The following is a 14,104-nucleotide window of genomic DNA, read 5'->3' as shown; positions in this document are numbered from 1 at the left end:
TGACGGTTGAATTATGTCATGGTCTGACCACGGAGTGAGGTGCAGTGGAGAGTGAAGACATGTTGCTGGGGTCCCATTCAAGCTGACCTTTTTGCTGCAGTTCCAGGTCAGGAAATTTGGGTCAGGGAACAATGCACACTGTCAGAGAGTTGGTAGCAGGGTGTTGCTACCCCTGCGACACGCTCCCCACCCAGCACTTGTCCCGAGCCTTCACGTTTAATCACTCAACACGTCAGCATCATCCCAAAGACACTTAACTGCAGAGAGTAATAGACAGGACAGCTGAAAACATTGACTTTTTAATATTTTTTATTTTAAAGTAATAAGGACATAGGATAACAAAGCTGTTTAAACCACTCTTTGTCACTGAGGGGACACAAGGGACAGGAGGATGTTTTCAATCTCAACTTTCTCCCGCTCAAGCAGTTGCTCCAACTGCTCCCCCTTCAGGAGCAACGATGTAATGGCTTTAGCAAATTCATCCATGGGGTCTTGCTTCTCCTGAGGATCAACATTTGTCTCATTCTGTGACGATGAAGGACGCTCATCATCCTGAGGGTTCACGTTTGTCTCATTCTGGGATGAAGGACGCTCATCATGCTGAGGATCAACATTTGTCTCATTCTGTGACGATGAAGGACGCTCATCACCCTGAGGGTTCACGTTTGTCTCATTCTGGGATGAAGGATGAACATCATCCTGAGGGTTCACATCTGTCTCATTCTGGGATGAAGGATGAACAAAATCTTGAGGGTTGATGTTTGTCTCATTCTGGGATGAAGGATGGTCGTCATCCTGAGGACTCAGGTTTGTCTCATTCTGGGATGAAGGACGAACATCATCCTGAGGAGTCAGGTTTGTCTCATTTTGGGATGAAGGACAAACATCCTGAGGGGTCACGTTTGTCTCTTTCTGGGATGGACGCTCATCATCCTGAGGGATCACATCTGTCTCATTTTGGGATGAAGGATGAACATCATCCTGAGGGTTGACGTTTGTCTCATTCTGGGATGAAGGATGGTCGTCATCCTGAGGACTCAGGTTTGTCTCATTCTGGGATGAAGGACAAACATCATCCTGAGGAGTCAGGTTTGTCTCATTCTGGGATGAAGGACAAACATCCTGAGGGTTCACGTTTGTCTCTTTCTGGGATGGACGCTCATCATCCTGAGGGATCACATCTGTCTCATTCTGGGATGAAGGATGAACATCATCCTGGGGGTTGATGTTTGTCTCATTCTGGGATGAAGGATGGTCGTCATCCTGAGGACTCAGGTTTGTCTCATTCTGGGATGAAGGACGCTCATCACCCTGAGGGTTCACGTTTGTCTCATTCTGGGATGAAGGACGGACATCATCGTGAGGGTTCACATTTGTCTCATTCTGGGATGAAGGATGAACATTATCTTGAGGATTGATGTTTGTCTCATTCTGGGATGAAGGACAAACATCATCCTGAGGGATCACATCTGTCTCATTCTGGGATGGACGCTCATCATCTTGAGGGATCACATCTGTCTCATTCTGGGATGAAGGATGAACATCATCCTGAGGGTTGACGTTTGTCTCATTCTGGGATGAAGGATGGTCGTCATCCTGAGGACTCAGGTTTGTCTCATTCTGGGATGAAGAATGGTCGTCATCCTGAGGACTCAGGTTTGTCTCATTCTGGGATGAAGAATAGTCGTCATCCTGAGGACTCAGGTTAGTCTCATTCTGGGATGAAGAATGGTCATCATCCTGAGGACTCAGGTTTGTCTCATTCTGGGAGGAAGGACAAACATCATCCTGAGGACTCAGGTTTGTCTCAGGATGGTCATCATCGTGAGGGTTCACGTTTGTCTCATTCTGTGAAGGACGAACATCATCCTGAGGGTTCACGTTTGTCTTATTCTGGGATGAAGAATGGTCATCATCCTGAAGGTTCACGTTTGTCTCATTCTGGGATGAAGGACGCTCATCATCCTGAGGGTTGACTTTTGTCTCATTCTGTGATGGACGAACATCATCCTGAGGGTTCATGTTTGTCTCATTCTGTGATGGACAAACATCATCCTGAGGGTTCACATTTGTCTCATTCTGGGATGAAGGATGAACATCATCCTGAGGGTTCACATTTGTCTCCTTCTGGGATGAAGGATGATCATCCTGAGGGTTCACGTTTGTCTCATTCAGGGATGGACGAGCATCATCCTGAAAGTTCATGTTTGTCTCATTCTGGGATGAAGAATGGTCGTCATCCTGAGGGTTCACGTTTGTCTCATTCAGGGATGGACGAACATCATCCCGAGGGTTCAAGTTTGTCTCATTCTGGGATGAAGGACGAACATCATCCTGAGGGTTCATGTTTGTCTCATTCTGGGATGAAGAATGGTCGTCATCCTGAGGGTTCATGTTTGTCTCATTTCGGGATGAAGGACGAACATCATCCTGAGGGTTCACGTTTGTCTCATTCTGGGATGAAGGATGAACATCATTCTGAGGGTTCACGTTTGTCTCATTCTGGGATGAAGGATGAACATCATTCTGAGGGTTCACGTTTGTCTCATTCTGGGATGAAGGATGGTCGTCATCCTGAGGGTTCACGTTTGTCTCATTCTGGGATGAAGGATGGTCGTCATCCTGAGGGTTCACGTTTGTCTCATTTAGGGATGAAGGACGAACATCATTCTGAGGGTTCACGTTTGTCTCATTCTGGGATGGAGGACACACATTCTCCTGAAGTTCAACCGCTGTCTGATTCTGTGATGCAGGATGCTCATCTTCCTGAGGTTCAGCAGTGGTCAGATCTTCCTGAAATGCAGGATGTGTCTCAAGGTTTTTCTCATTCTGCAAAGTTGGTATAGGGGTCTCATCTTCCCGAGGTACAGCCTCAACTAATTGAGGTTCAATACTCGTCTCATTCTGCAAAGCTGATGTGGTCTCATCTTCTTTAGGTGCCACAGAAGTCTCATTTTGAAGAAGTTCAACATGTGTCTTATCATCCTGAGGTGCAGTGGTGGTCTCATCATGGTGAGGTGTAGCCAGCGTCATATCTACAGATTCAACATTTGTCTCATTCTGCATAGCTGACGTCCCATCGTCCTGGTGGGAAGTAAAGGCCTCACGCTCTTGGGGTTCAATGTTTGTGTGATTCTCCATAGCTGGCACAGGGGTCTCATTTTCCTGAGGTTCGGACATGGTCTCTGCTTTCTCAGGTTCAGGAAAATTCTCATCATTGTGTGGTTCAACATCATTCAGCAATGCTGATTTAGCCATCTGATGTTCCTGAGGTGCAGTAGTGGTCTGATTCTCCTGAGGTTCAACACGTGTCTCATCATTCTGAGGTGCAGCCATGGTTCCAACCTCATGAGGTTCTTCATGTATCTCATTCTGCAAGGTTGGTGTATGGCGCTCATCCTCCTGGGGTGCAGCAGTGGTATCGTTCCCAAGAGGTTTAATATTAGTCTCATCTGGCACGGCTGGTGTAGTGGACACATCTTCCCATGGTTCTGTAACTGTCTCATCGTCCTGAGGTTCAATGTTGCTTTCATTTCTCAAAGTCAACATAGAAGTCCCATCTGTATTAAGGTCATCTTCATATGGTGATGTAGGGGTCTCATCTTCATAAGATACAGCCAGTGTCATATCTCCTTGAGGTTGGATATTTGTCTCATTCCGCAAAGCTGAAGCAGTTGTCTCATTCTGCATATCCTCCTGATGGGCTACTGTTTGCTGAACCATGTGGTCTTCCTGAGGTTCAACTGTTTTGTCCTCCTCATGAGCTGCAGGAGTCTCATACTCCTGAGCGAGTGAGGAAGACTCCTGTTCCTGGTATGCAAGAGTGGTCTTACGAGGTGCAGGATGTGTCTTAGCATCTAGAGGAGCTTCCTGAGGTGCTACAGGTGTCTCATTCACCTCAGGTTCTTCATTGGTCTCCTTGCCATATTTTGAAGCGGTTTCCTTTTCCTGATGCTCAAGACGGTCTTGCTGAGGTGCAGCAGTTCTGTGCTCCTCAGCCGGTGAGGCAATGATGTTGTCATCCTGAGGTGAGTCAGGGTCCTGGTGGGCTGCTTCTGTCTCATTCTCCTGCAGCGCCATGTTTGTCTCCTCCCCCTGAGGTGCTGCAGTATTCTCATCCTCATGGGTGACTTTTACAGGTGTCTCATCCTCTTGAAGAACCACACATGTCTGAGATTCTGAAGTTCCGTCATCCTCTACAGAAGCTTCATTTGTGCGATCCTCTTCAGCTGCAGCGCTTGTGTCCTCCGGCTGAACTGATGTTGAAGTCTCATCCCCCAGTGGCTGTTCCTCCTGAGGTGCAACATCTATCTCAACATCCTGAGGTCCTGATGTTGGTCCACTCTTTTGGGATGTGATTATTTGTTCTACTTGGGTTGCAGGACTTTTGTCCTCCTCTTGAAGTCCAACAGATGTTGTATCCTGCTGAGTTTCTTCATCCTGACATGCTGAAGCTGGTTCTTGGAGCTGATGTTGAGCAGTTGCACCATCCACCAGAGCAGCTTGGGGTTTCAAGGCCACCAGGGCTGCAGCCCTTACGTCCTCCTTCTGAGACTCATTCTCCAGAGGTGTTTCATCTTGTGAATGTTCTGCCAGCGTCTCATCTTCTTGAGGTGCAATGGGTGCCTCACCTTGCTCAGGTCTTTCAAACTGCTTCTGAGATGTTGAACTTGTTTCCTCAGCCCCAACTGAGGCATCTTCTCGAGGAGCTGCACTAATCGCATCCTCTAAAGGTGCTGCCATTTCTTCAACTACATGAGATCCTAAAATTGTGTCCTCCTCCATCTGTTCCTCTTGAGGCTTTGCATTTCCTTCTATCATTGCAAGTGCTGCAGATGTTGCTTCTTTCAGAACCGAGGCTACTATCTCCTCCACCTCAAGTGTCATTGCGTTCTCATCCTCTTGAAGAAACACATCAATGTTCTGTAAAGTTTCATCATCCAGCTGCATTGTTGTGGCGTCATCCACCAAGGGGCATCCAGGTGTCATCTTGTAGGCTTGGTGTCGCAGCTTCATCTTCCCCAAGTGATGCCATGCTTTCATCATCAGCTTTTTCATGTTGAAGGACGCAAGTCTTGCTTCTTTCACCTCCTCCGGAGTATGTGCCGATGTCATTTCATCATCAGCTGCGTGGGATGAATCTGCTGAAGCATAGTCTTCTAACAATTCATCGTCATCAAGAGGAATGCTTGTGTAGTCCTGAAGTCCTGCAAATGTTGCGTAATCATAGCCTGACATAGCGGTCTCATCTTCAATAGACGGAGTGCTCATCCCCTCGCAAGGTTCTTGCTTTCTCATGTGCCCGTGAAATGCAGTTGCGTCATCCTCCAGATCTCGGGTTGCTTCCTCCTCTTGAAGTGATGCAAAAGTCTCATGATCCTGAGGTGCAGTGACTGTCTCATCTTCATGGTATCTGACATCTGTCTGGATCTCCTGAGGGATCCTTTCCTCTTCCTGGAATGCAGCTTCCACCACTTGTAGTGCGGGTGCAGTTGTATTATCTTCTATCTGTTCTTTATCATTTGCTACGTCATCCTTTTGGCTTTCTGTGACTTGGGCCTCTTCTGATCCCTCATGGGTCTCATCCTCTTCTGATGATGCAGAAGGCCCACCATCTAGTTCATCATCTTTGGTAACTAGATCTGTCGGAATCCCCCGAAGAACTTCAGTGGCTTCATCCTCCAGAAAAGCGACATCTGTGTCATCCACCAGAGGAGCTCGGGTTGTATCCCCCTCCTGATGTGATGCATATGGCTCATGCTCCTCAGGTGCAGCCATGGTCTCATCCTCATAGGATTGGACATCTGTCTTGACCTCCTGAGGGACTCTTTCCTGATCCTGGGATGTAGCTTCCACCACCTGTGGCCTTGCAGTTGTGCTATCCTCCAGAGAAGATGCTGTGTTCTCCACTCCTGATTCGTCCATCCATTCGGTTTTATCAGTTGCTACCTCATCCTGTTGCCTGGCTGTGATTGTGGTGTCTCCGACGTGTCCCTCAGCGGTCTCATGCTCTTGTGATAATGTCTCAGTGTCATCATCTAGGGGTGACTTCTCTTGGGGAACTAGATCTTTTTGAAGCTCCTCCTTATCCTCTTGAGAGGTTATAGCCATAACCTCCTGAGGTGATGCAAAATGCTTATAGTCTTGAAGTGCAGTAGTGTTCTCATGCTGAGGGGGTCCAACATCTATTCTGTCCTCCTGAGGGACTCTTTCCTGATCCTGGGATGCAGCTTCCACCACCTGTAGCCTTGCAGTTGTGCTACCCTCAAGAGAAGCTGCAGTGGTCTCATATTCCTGAACTCCTGCGGGTGACTCTTCCATGATTTTGGTTTTATCAGTTGCTACCTCATCCTGTTGCCTGGCTGTGATTTTGGTGTCTCCGACTTGTCCCTCGAGGGTCTCATCCTCTTGTGATAATGTCTCAGTGGTATCATCTAGGGGTGACTTCTCTTCAGGGACCAGAGCTTTTGGAACCTCCTCATCATCCTCCTGAGAAACTATAGCCATAACCTCCTGAGGTGATGCAAAAGTCTCATGCTGAGGACTGTCCTCTTGCAGGACTCTTTCCTGCTCCTGGTATGCAGCGTCCACCACCTGTAGTTCTGTAGTAGTGCTATCTTCAAGAAAAGGTGCAGTATTGTCATCTTCTTGGAGTCCTGCAGCAGACTCGGGTCTCTCATCCTCCTGCGATGATGCAGCAGCTTCATCATCTTGCCACACCTGCTGTTGGGGTTCTGTTTGAACTCCTTGAAGATCTGGAATGGTCTCCTTCTCCAGAGAAGCTACAGCTGCATCGCATGGTTCAGTCAGGTCCTCCTGAGGTGCTGTCGTTTTTTCTTCTTGTGATTTTGCAACGTTCTTGACCTGCTGCTGACGTGATGGTGTTTTACGTCTCACCTTGGGACGCCCCTGTTCCGCTTTCGGCTCCTCGGTTTCGTCCTGCGTGGGCGTAACGAGCTGGCAAGACCTCTGATAAGGAGTTTTGTGCTTCTGGATGTTCCTGCGTTTCTTCTGCTTCTGTTTACTCGGCATGTTGGTCTCCACTTACTATGGATGGAAGTGAGAATATCGCGGTGTTTATTATTTGGTGTGTTGACAAGCAGCAGCAACCTACCCTTCCCCCCCATGGCTGAAATACAGTCATTGTGTACAAAGCTTTAGGAAGCCTTTGTCGTCACAGACGTCACAGAAACTTACGCCTGGGAGTGACGTCGTTCAGGAGATGACGTCACGTCACATCACGTCAAATCAAGTCTGTGAATAGAGACTTAATACAGTTGGAGACATGTATTATTTCTAACATTTTCATTCACTTAACTTCGCCCAGAAAACATATACGCGCAAATATAAACATTTATATTTAGGTCAGAGACGGATACTAACACAATAAAAGGAAATTTAACGGAGAAAATTGTCGCAGTCGGAAAAGAGAAGTCACTAGTGACACCATGTGGTTGCCAGGTGTAATTGACAGCCAAAACGGAAAGCAGTCAAAAAAATGTCTAAATATATTTTGGTAGGAAAAAATATATATAAACGAAATCTACACAAGATAATTTGCAGAAAAAATTGAATTTTTTTTAACATATAGATTTTATTTTCATTATACTTGTTAAAAGTGGATAGCAAATTGAAACAAAAATGTTTTTTCATACAAATTATAAATTAATCAAGTAAAATGGTCTTATGTGTGTTTTGTTTTTATATTTTGGCTATTTTTAGGTCATGTAAATAATTGAAATTCTGATTAATTATGGTACAAAAAAAGCAAAGGACGTAATGTAGTAATTAAAAACACAATTCATTGACCCAAATAATACAACACAATTTTAATCTAATTCATCTCTGTGCTACAATTACAAGAATTGTAATTAAATTAAATTAAATAAATCCCTTATTCCTTCTAAAATGAAACATCATGAAAAACAGCTTAATTCTATTATGGCCTCCTTTCAGAGTCCACAAAAAATGCCTTCTACACCACTTTCCTCCTGTAATCATCAAGTACAATATGGTTCCTATTATAGGAATGTTCTCATGGAGCTAAAATAAGCACCAAGAATACAATGTGAACGTCATCCCTTCATTTAATTTTGCCCCGTGTCCTCAGGTGAGAAAGCGCTTTCTCCACCTGCGAACACAAGACACGTACATGAGCGATTCATCACACCAAAAGTGATATTTACAATACATAAAGTGTCAGCGGCATCACTCACTGTGATGAACCAGTGCGACTGTGGCCCGTATTTGAGCTGAGAGCTTACATTCATCTTACTAGCAGGAGCAAGAGCGTGAAGGTGAAGGTGAGGGACGGATGAGAAAGGAGGAACATGAAAGCCCAGCCTGCAGTTTGTGTGTGATGCAAATATTACAAGACGTCGTCAACCTGATGAAAATACACATCATGGGGTGCGTGGCATAAATTTACCTGATATCTTCCAGGTCTCTCACTTTATTTTTCTCTAAGACTCTCCTTCCCATTTCAGCCATCCGCTCCACTAGGAACAAACAAATCAATCAAAATGTTCACATACAGGATGGATACTTCATTAGGGACATCTGCACCATATAGTGACTGACATTAATACAATATAACAGGCTGTACCACTCACTAAGCATCTTTGACAATAATAACAAACGATAATCATCCTGGAAATTCTAATTATAATGACATTATTATCAACATTATATCGAGACCATACTTTATATGGCATACATCTGAATATTGACTAAAAAACTGAGAAATAAGCCAGGAATTGATTCACTTTTAGCAACATTGTGTGGAATATGCTGTACGATTTGTAAAGAGTTTGGTCAAAGCACATGTTTTGGATGTTTGTTACTCCTCGCCACGCACACTTGTAGCAGTGTGTCTCTGTGTGCACTCGCTAGCGCCCCGCTTCCCCCCCCAATGGGACAAAGAGACTGAAAGACTGACTACTATGGAACCAACGGTGGTGCTGAGACCAATGTGACAGTGAATGCCTCTTGCATGTGAGTCAAAACAAACATACATATACATGTCAATATGTTGAGGCTGGCAAAATTATCACATTTGTTTTTATTTATTGTGCATTTAATTGATTTATTGACTATACTGGCAGGGATTGACTCTTTGACTTGGAATTTTCCCACTTTAATGTGCTGTACAAAAATGCCTTCTGGACCATTTTAAGTCTACCATGGGGTGGCGCTGTTATTTAGCCCCAAATGGCATTACTTAAAAAAAAAACTCTTTTGACTTCAAATTTCCTCCAAAAAAAACCTCTTAAAAAGCATTGATGTCTGACTTCAACTTTTAAAGTTATTTTTTGAATTATTGTTTGTGAAATGTCTTCCACAGGTCCATCTAGTTTTACTTTTCACTACTCTACACCAAATATCATACACAAATTATACATATATATAAAAACGTACCACACAGACCTGACTGCTTCATATTTCTCATGCAATTTCAGCTCAACGTATATTAATGATATAAAAATGATCAACGATATTGATACCATTATGTAAAACGTTATTAACGTATTGTGATGAGTGTTGCCAGGTGGGTGAATGACCTCAAAGGATTTAAAACACTACTGGTCTACCAAAAGTGATGCACTGAAATAATCTTTTCAATAAAAACTCAGCCTGCTCAAAAAAATGGAGCAGCTGTCTCTCCAGGATGACCAATAGATCATCTCGTGACATTTCCCAATAATCGATCAAAGGCTGCTGACTAATCAGTCTCCATAAGACGAGAAAGGAAACACGACACACACATTTAATTTACCTGTGGGAATGTTCTCCTCCCGTAGAGCTTTACAGTTGTCGATGTGAGTCCTGGTAATGACCAGGTAATGATGGGCAGCACCGGGTTTCACATCCCGGAAGCACAGCAGTTCACTATCCTACATATAAATACGCATTCAAAGACAGTAAAAAAGTACACATTTATGACCTTTACTTACGCTCAGGAGAATTTCCGTGTCGCTCTGGCTGTTGGCTATCTGACAAAACTGGCAGACGTCATCTTGAGAGGTGGCGGGAGTCGCCATTAATGGTTTCTAAAGTTGCTGTGTGTATTAGGTGTGTCGGACGGCAGGACAACCAATAGCTGACTGAGCAAATCGAACCGGGATGTTGCTGCCTTCATGAAGCGTCGGAAATTCTAATATCTTTGTATGTTACCTTTTTTTCAACATTTTGTTAACAAACGACATCAACAATTTCATAATACAGATGTACCCAATCAAGTGACTTACATGTTAACATGTTAATATGCAACATTATCCATATATAAAAATAAGTCCATATTTATTCTTTTTATTAGTCACAAACCAAGCATACTTTGCTTTGAATATGTGCCAAGTAAAGTGCAAAATAAGCAGCAAAAAGTTTAAAAAAGGCAGAGGTGGGTATGCTATATAATAATATATAATAACATTCTTACGTAGAACAACATTTACCAGCATGTATCGTTACCTTCCAATAGTTCTGTAAAATGTTCCCCAGTACAGTACATTTGCAACCAAGTGCTTCTCTCAGCTTCATGGGTATCGCATTGTTATTATTTCATTAAAATCCCAATTCAATATTGTCCTTGATAGCAGTCACACAAGAGGGAAGGGAAAACATTTTGAGGCGCTTCCTTAGCTTTTTTTCCTAAAAAGACACAAAAGGGATGACTTTGAAAAAGTATGTATTGAAACACATACACATAAATAAGACAAATTTACATTGACAGAATATTTTCTTTAGGACAAAACCACATGGGGTGGAAGGAAAAACAAAATGAACAATTCTGGTGCAAATACAGTTAAACCTGTACTTGGTATTACCATTCCAATTGTCTATCCTGGCCTTGGGAGAGGTCTGGACCCCACTAGAAGCCATTCTAGTTATTATTAAATGTCTACACATGTCCCCAGTATACTTACGTTAACAAAATACGCTGTTCCGGGTATGAATTTAAACAGCATGACATCAGATATCTTACTGGCTGGGGCGAGGACATGCAGGTGGAGGTGATCCACTGACGTGTAAGGAGGTTGGTGGAATCCCAGCCTATACAAAAGAATTAGGAATCACACTAGGATATTTTATAATGTAAAAGGGGTCTGTTTCACCTGATATCTTTCATATCTGTGACACCTTGCGCACGGAGAACTGCTCTCCCCATTTCAGCCATGTCTTCAACTGAGAAATACATAGTAAGCTTTGTGTTTCACAGTGTTTTCACAGAGTTTTATATTACTGTCAAACACACTGACCGAGTTTGATGTGTCCACTGTGCAGTTTTGTACAGTTTTGTATGTGCTTGACGGGAACAACCTGGTAATGATGAGGAGCAGCGGGGCAAATGTCCCGGAAACACACCATTTCCGTATTCTTTAAGGGTAAATGAGCAGATTGCTAGTTTACACACCAACCTTGAACGCATCACTGTAAAATCCCCTTGTACAGGCAGGTGAAATGATTGTATTTTATCGTGCAAATTATAGTGGGGATAGAAAATGGACGAATGAATACCTCATAGTGTCTATACGTTAATTGCAGTGAAACAGAAAAAGCTTTCACCTGTACCCACGATATCGACACACTCTCCACCCAAAAAATATTTATCAAATATTAAAATTTCCTACCTTCTGTAAAACGTCTGCTTCTTGGTCTTCACCGCTGGCAATTAAACAGAAATTACACCACTCTTCAACACCGTTCTGAGTGTCGTTTGTGTCCATTTTTTCCGCCAGTAGATACTTCCGGGTTTCATGTTACCTGTGACGTAGACAGCCCGAAGATCGTTGAGAAGTACGAAGCACACCTGGTCCTCAATAGAAGGTCTTCAATGTATCTACGTTTGCTGCGAATGAAAAAGGTTGTTTTCCTCTCGCCTTCTCATCTTCCTCGTTCCACTGGGTAAGTAACTCCGCTTCATTTTTCTCCAAAGTGCACCAACAAGTTTGTTTTGCTAAAGCCCTCCAACATGGAATAGTAATAACGACCATCATAATTTACACATCTTTATGTAGTTTTAAGCATGTGAATTAATTAAAACAGTAATATGTAATTTAAATCCGAGAAAAAAAACACTTTTTATGAGACGTTTGGAGGCCATGTTGCCCATGTTTGCCTAATGGTAAGTCTGCCCCTACTACTTACACACTACAACACACTAATAGGCCCTTTACTAATAGGTACTTTACTATCAGGAACAGTAATTTATTAGGGGGAGAGAACCAAAGAACCACAAGAACCAAACTAAAGTTTCAGGGCAAAGCGACTGGTTTTGTTCTCTTAAATCGTACATAACAACAACACACTGTTAACATAGCAACATAAGACACAATTTAATGAATGTATATATACTGTATATAACATTCAGGTATAAATGTAATTGCAATAACAACACAATAATAATAAATACATCCTTACTCACATAAAGACAGCAGTTTGGGATTCACAAGAAAATAATACTTAGGGTGCATTCACAGTTACAACACAGCTCATTTACACATGGAGCGCTAACTAACACCCACAACAGTGTATGGAGGACTATATATCCATGCACTCACTTCCATAACATGATTGTAAATCAATTTTTGCGTGATCTGAAGATTTAGTTAGTGGCATATGAGGAGTGCACCAACTGATCCCTTTACTTTCATAGTGGTGTTGGACAACATCTTGTAACACTTTGTTGTCTTTTTTTTTTTCCCTCTTCAAGAAATGCTTACATAAATCCGCCATAACGCATCGGACTAAATCCTGTAGTGCAAAAAGTAACAAGCTGATGGTTCTTCTACTATGGGGGTGTCCAAAGTACAGCCCCTGGCTGTTGTTTTTTTTTTTGGCCTGTGGCATATTTGAAAAATATAGACTATAAAGAGAGGAACAGTGTTCACTAATACTATATGAGCAGATTTCTTCTTCACATGGGTCTTAGTGTGCTAAAGAAAGATAAGTGAATGAATATCCAAATGGTCCCTGCATTCTTTCATCTTTCTACAGGGAAACAGTTTGGACACCCCCGTTCTACTGGCTTTAAAACACAATAACAAGAAATGGAAGAAAAAAAAATCAGTGATAAAATTCTCTGTCCCGCCAAGTGCTTGTTGGGTTGCGTCAGTTTAGTAAACACAAATAAAAATTAAAGTACAACCACAGAAAATTACTAATAGAAAATAAAAAAAAATGTAAAAACAAAAACATAGTATCAAAATATGACAAATAATATATTTGGTCAATGCAAAAAATTGGGTGGTGCGAAGAATGAAAACACTTTGTGGTTCCCGGTGATGAAAGGTAACATGATTCAGTCTAAAAGTCAAGGTGGCGTTGAGAGGAAGTGCAGCATTCAAATGGTACATAAAATGGTGGAGGGTGAAAATCCTCTCTGAGCGACTTCCATTTTCTTCCATGATCAGTTCCTGTACATTCATACAATGGCTTTCACTTTACGCTAAAGCTTTGTGGGATGTCTTCTTAAGGACAAATGTTGTGGCACTAAGGCAAGTCTGCATGCTGGAGGGAAAGCAGGAGGCTTTTGGAGGTGGAGTGCGACAGGTCGAGGTCTTACAATCACAAAAGCTGATCCCACCTTCTAGAAAGGACTGCTTTCTGCCACGCCCCCTCACAGAACATTTAGCATCAAAACAGGTAGCTAAGCTTTACCTCCAAGCGGTGCTTGAAAAGGATTTGTGAGAGCAGAAGGTGACGCATGTCCGTGGGAGCTACTCGAAGGTCCACACCTCCAAACTGTGAATGTTGAAGTCCTGCTGGGTAGACAACGGCTGGTTGTTGAAGGTGGCGCATTTGGTGGTGGTGCCTCGGTACAGCTCGGCATCAAGCCACAGACCCAGCTGACCACTGCAGTGACAGAAACAAATATTAGACACGACAATCTTATTTCTTTACATAGCGGCCTCCGCCCTATCCATTCTCTGATGTAATTAAACTCAGGGTTAATTAATTAAACGCCACATAAAAACAATGCTTGTATTGCCGTATTTGAATTTTCAATATTTTACTCCTGATGGAAAAATGGCTGCTAATTGGCGCCTACGGCTTCTCTGACAACTACCAAACCTTCATTCACATTCATACAGCAGCACTTGAGGCA

At 43.0% G+C, this 14,104-nt stretch overlaps 3 protein-coding genes and 1 long non-coding RNA gene across 9 annotated transcripts in view; all 4 read right to left on the bottom strand.

The window, feature by feature from the left end:
• Positions 1–205: 205 nt before the first annotated feature.
• Positions 206–10,550, bottom strand: LOC131106770 (microtubule-associated protein futsch-like). Its single transcript, XM_058056159.1, has 4 exons — positions 9,954–10,550; positions 9,776–9,888; positions 8,429–8,498; positions 206–7,047 (listed from the first exon to the last, which is right to left on the bottom strand). The coding sequence occupies exon 4, from the start codon at positions 7,030–7,032 to the stop codon at positions 364–366; it is 6,669 nt and encodes a 2,222-aa protein (XP_057912142.1). The 5' UTR covers positions 7,033–7,047; positions 8,429–8,498; positions 9,776–9,888; positions 9,954–10,550; the 3' UTR covers positions 206–363.
• LOC131107526 (adenosine 5'-monophosphoramidase HINT3-like) lies at positions 8,084–10,040 on the bottom strand. The gene is made up of 5 exons (XM_058057636.1): positions 9,954–10,040; positions 9,776–9,893; positions 8,429–8,498; positions 8,217–8,274; positions 8,084–8,131 (listed from the first exon to the last, which is right to left on the bottom strand). The coding sequence occupies exons 1-5, from the start codon at positions 10,038–10,040 to the stop codon at positions 8,084–8,086; spliced, it is 381 nt and encodes a 126-aa protein (XP_057913619.1).
• Positions 10,551–10,630: 80 nt separating the features above from the next.
• On the bottom strand, positions 10,631–11,756 carry LOC131106776 (uncharacterized). Its single transcript, XR_009120139.1, has 3 exons — positions 11,628–11,756; positions 10,923–11,049; positions 10,631–10,647 (listed from the first exon to the last, which is right to left on the bottom strand). It is a non-coding gene; the product is annotated as an uncharacterized LOC131106776 (long non-coding RNA).
• A 551-nt stretch (positions 11,757–12,307) lies between these two features.
• The window catches only part of LOC131106772 (nuclear receptor coactivator 7), a 37,085-nt gene continuing 35,288 nt past the window's right edge, over positions 12,308–14,104 (bottom strand). For all 6 annotated transcript variants that reach the window (XM_058056161.1, XM_058056163.1, XM_058056162.1 and 3 more), the window contains one exon: positions 12,308–13,851. In XM_058056161.1, coding sequence (XP_057912144.1) covers positions 13,716–13,851 — 136 coding nt within the window. In that variant the 3' untranslated portion in view covers positions 12,308–13,715. The remainder of the gene's footprint in view (positions 13,852–14,104) is intronic.

Source organism: Doryrhamphus excisus, chromosome 19 (assembly GCF_030265055.1).
Source record: "Doryrhamphus excisus isolate RoL2022-K1 chromosome 19, RoL_Dexc_1.0, whole genome shotgun sequence".
Taxonomy (NCBI): Eukaryota; Metazoa; Chordata; class Actinopteri; order Syngnathiformes; family Syngnathidae; genus Doryrhamphus; species Doryrhamphus excisus.
The sequence above is the reverse complement of the archived record's forward strand: the minus strand, read 5'-3'. Positions and strand labels throughout refer to the sequence as shown.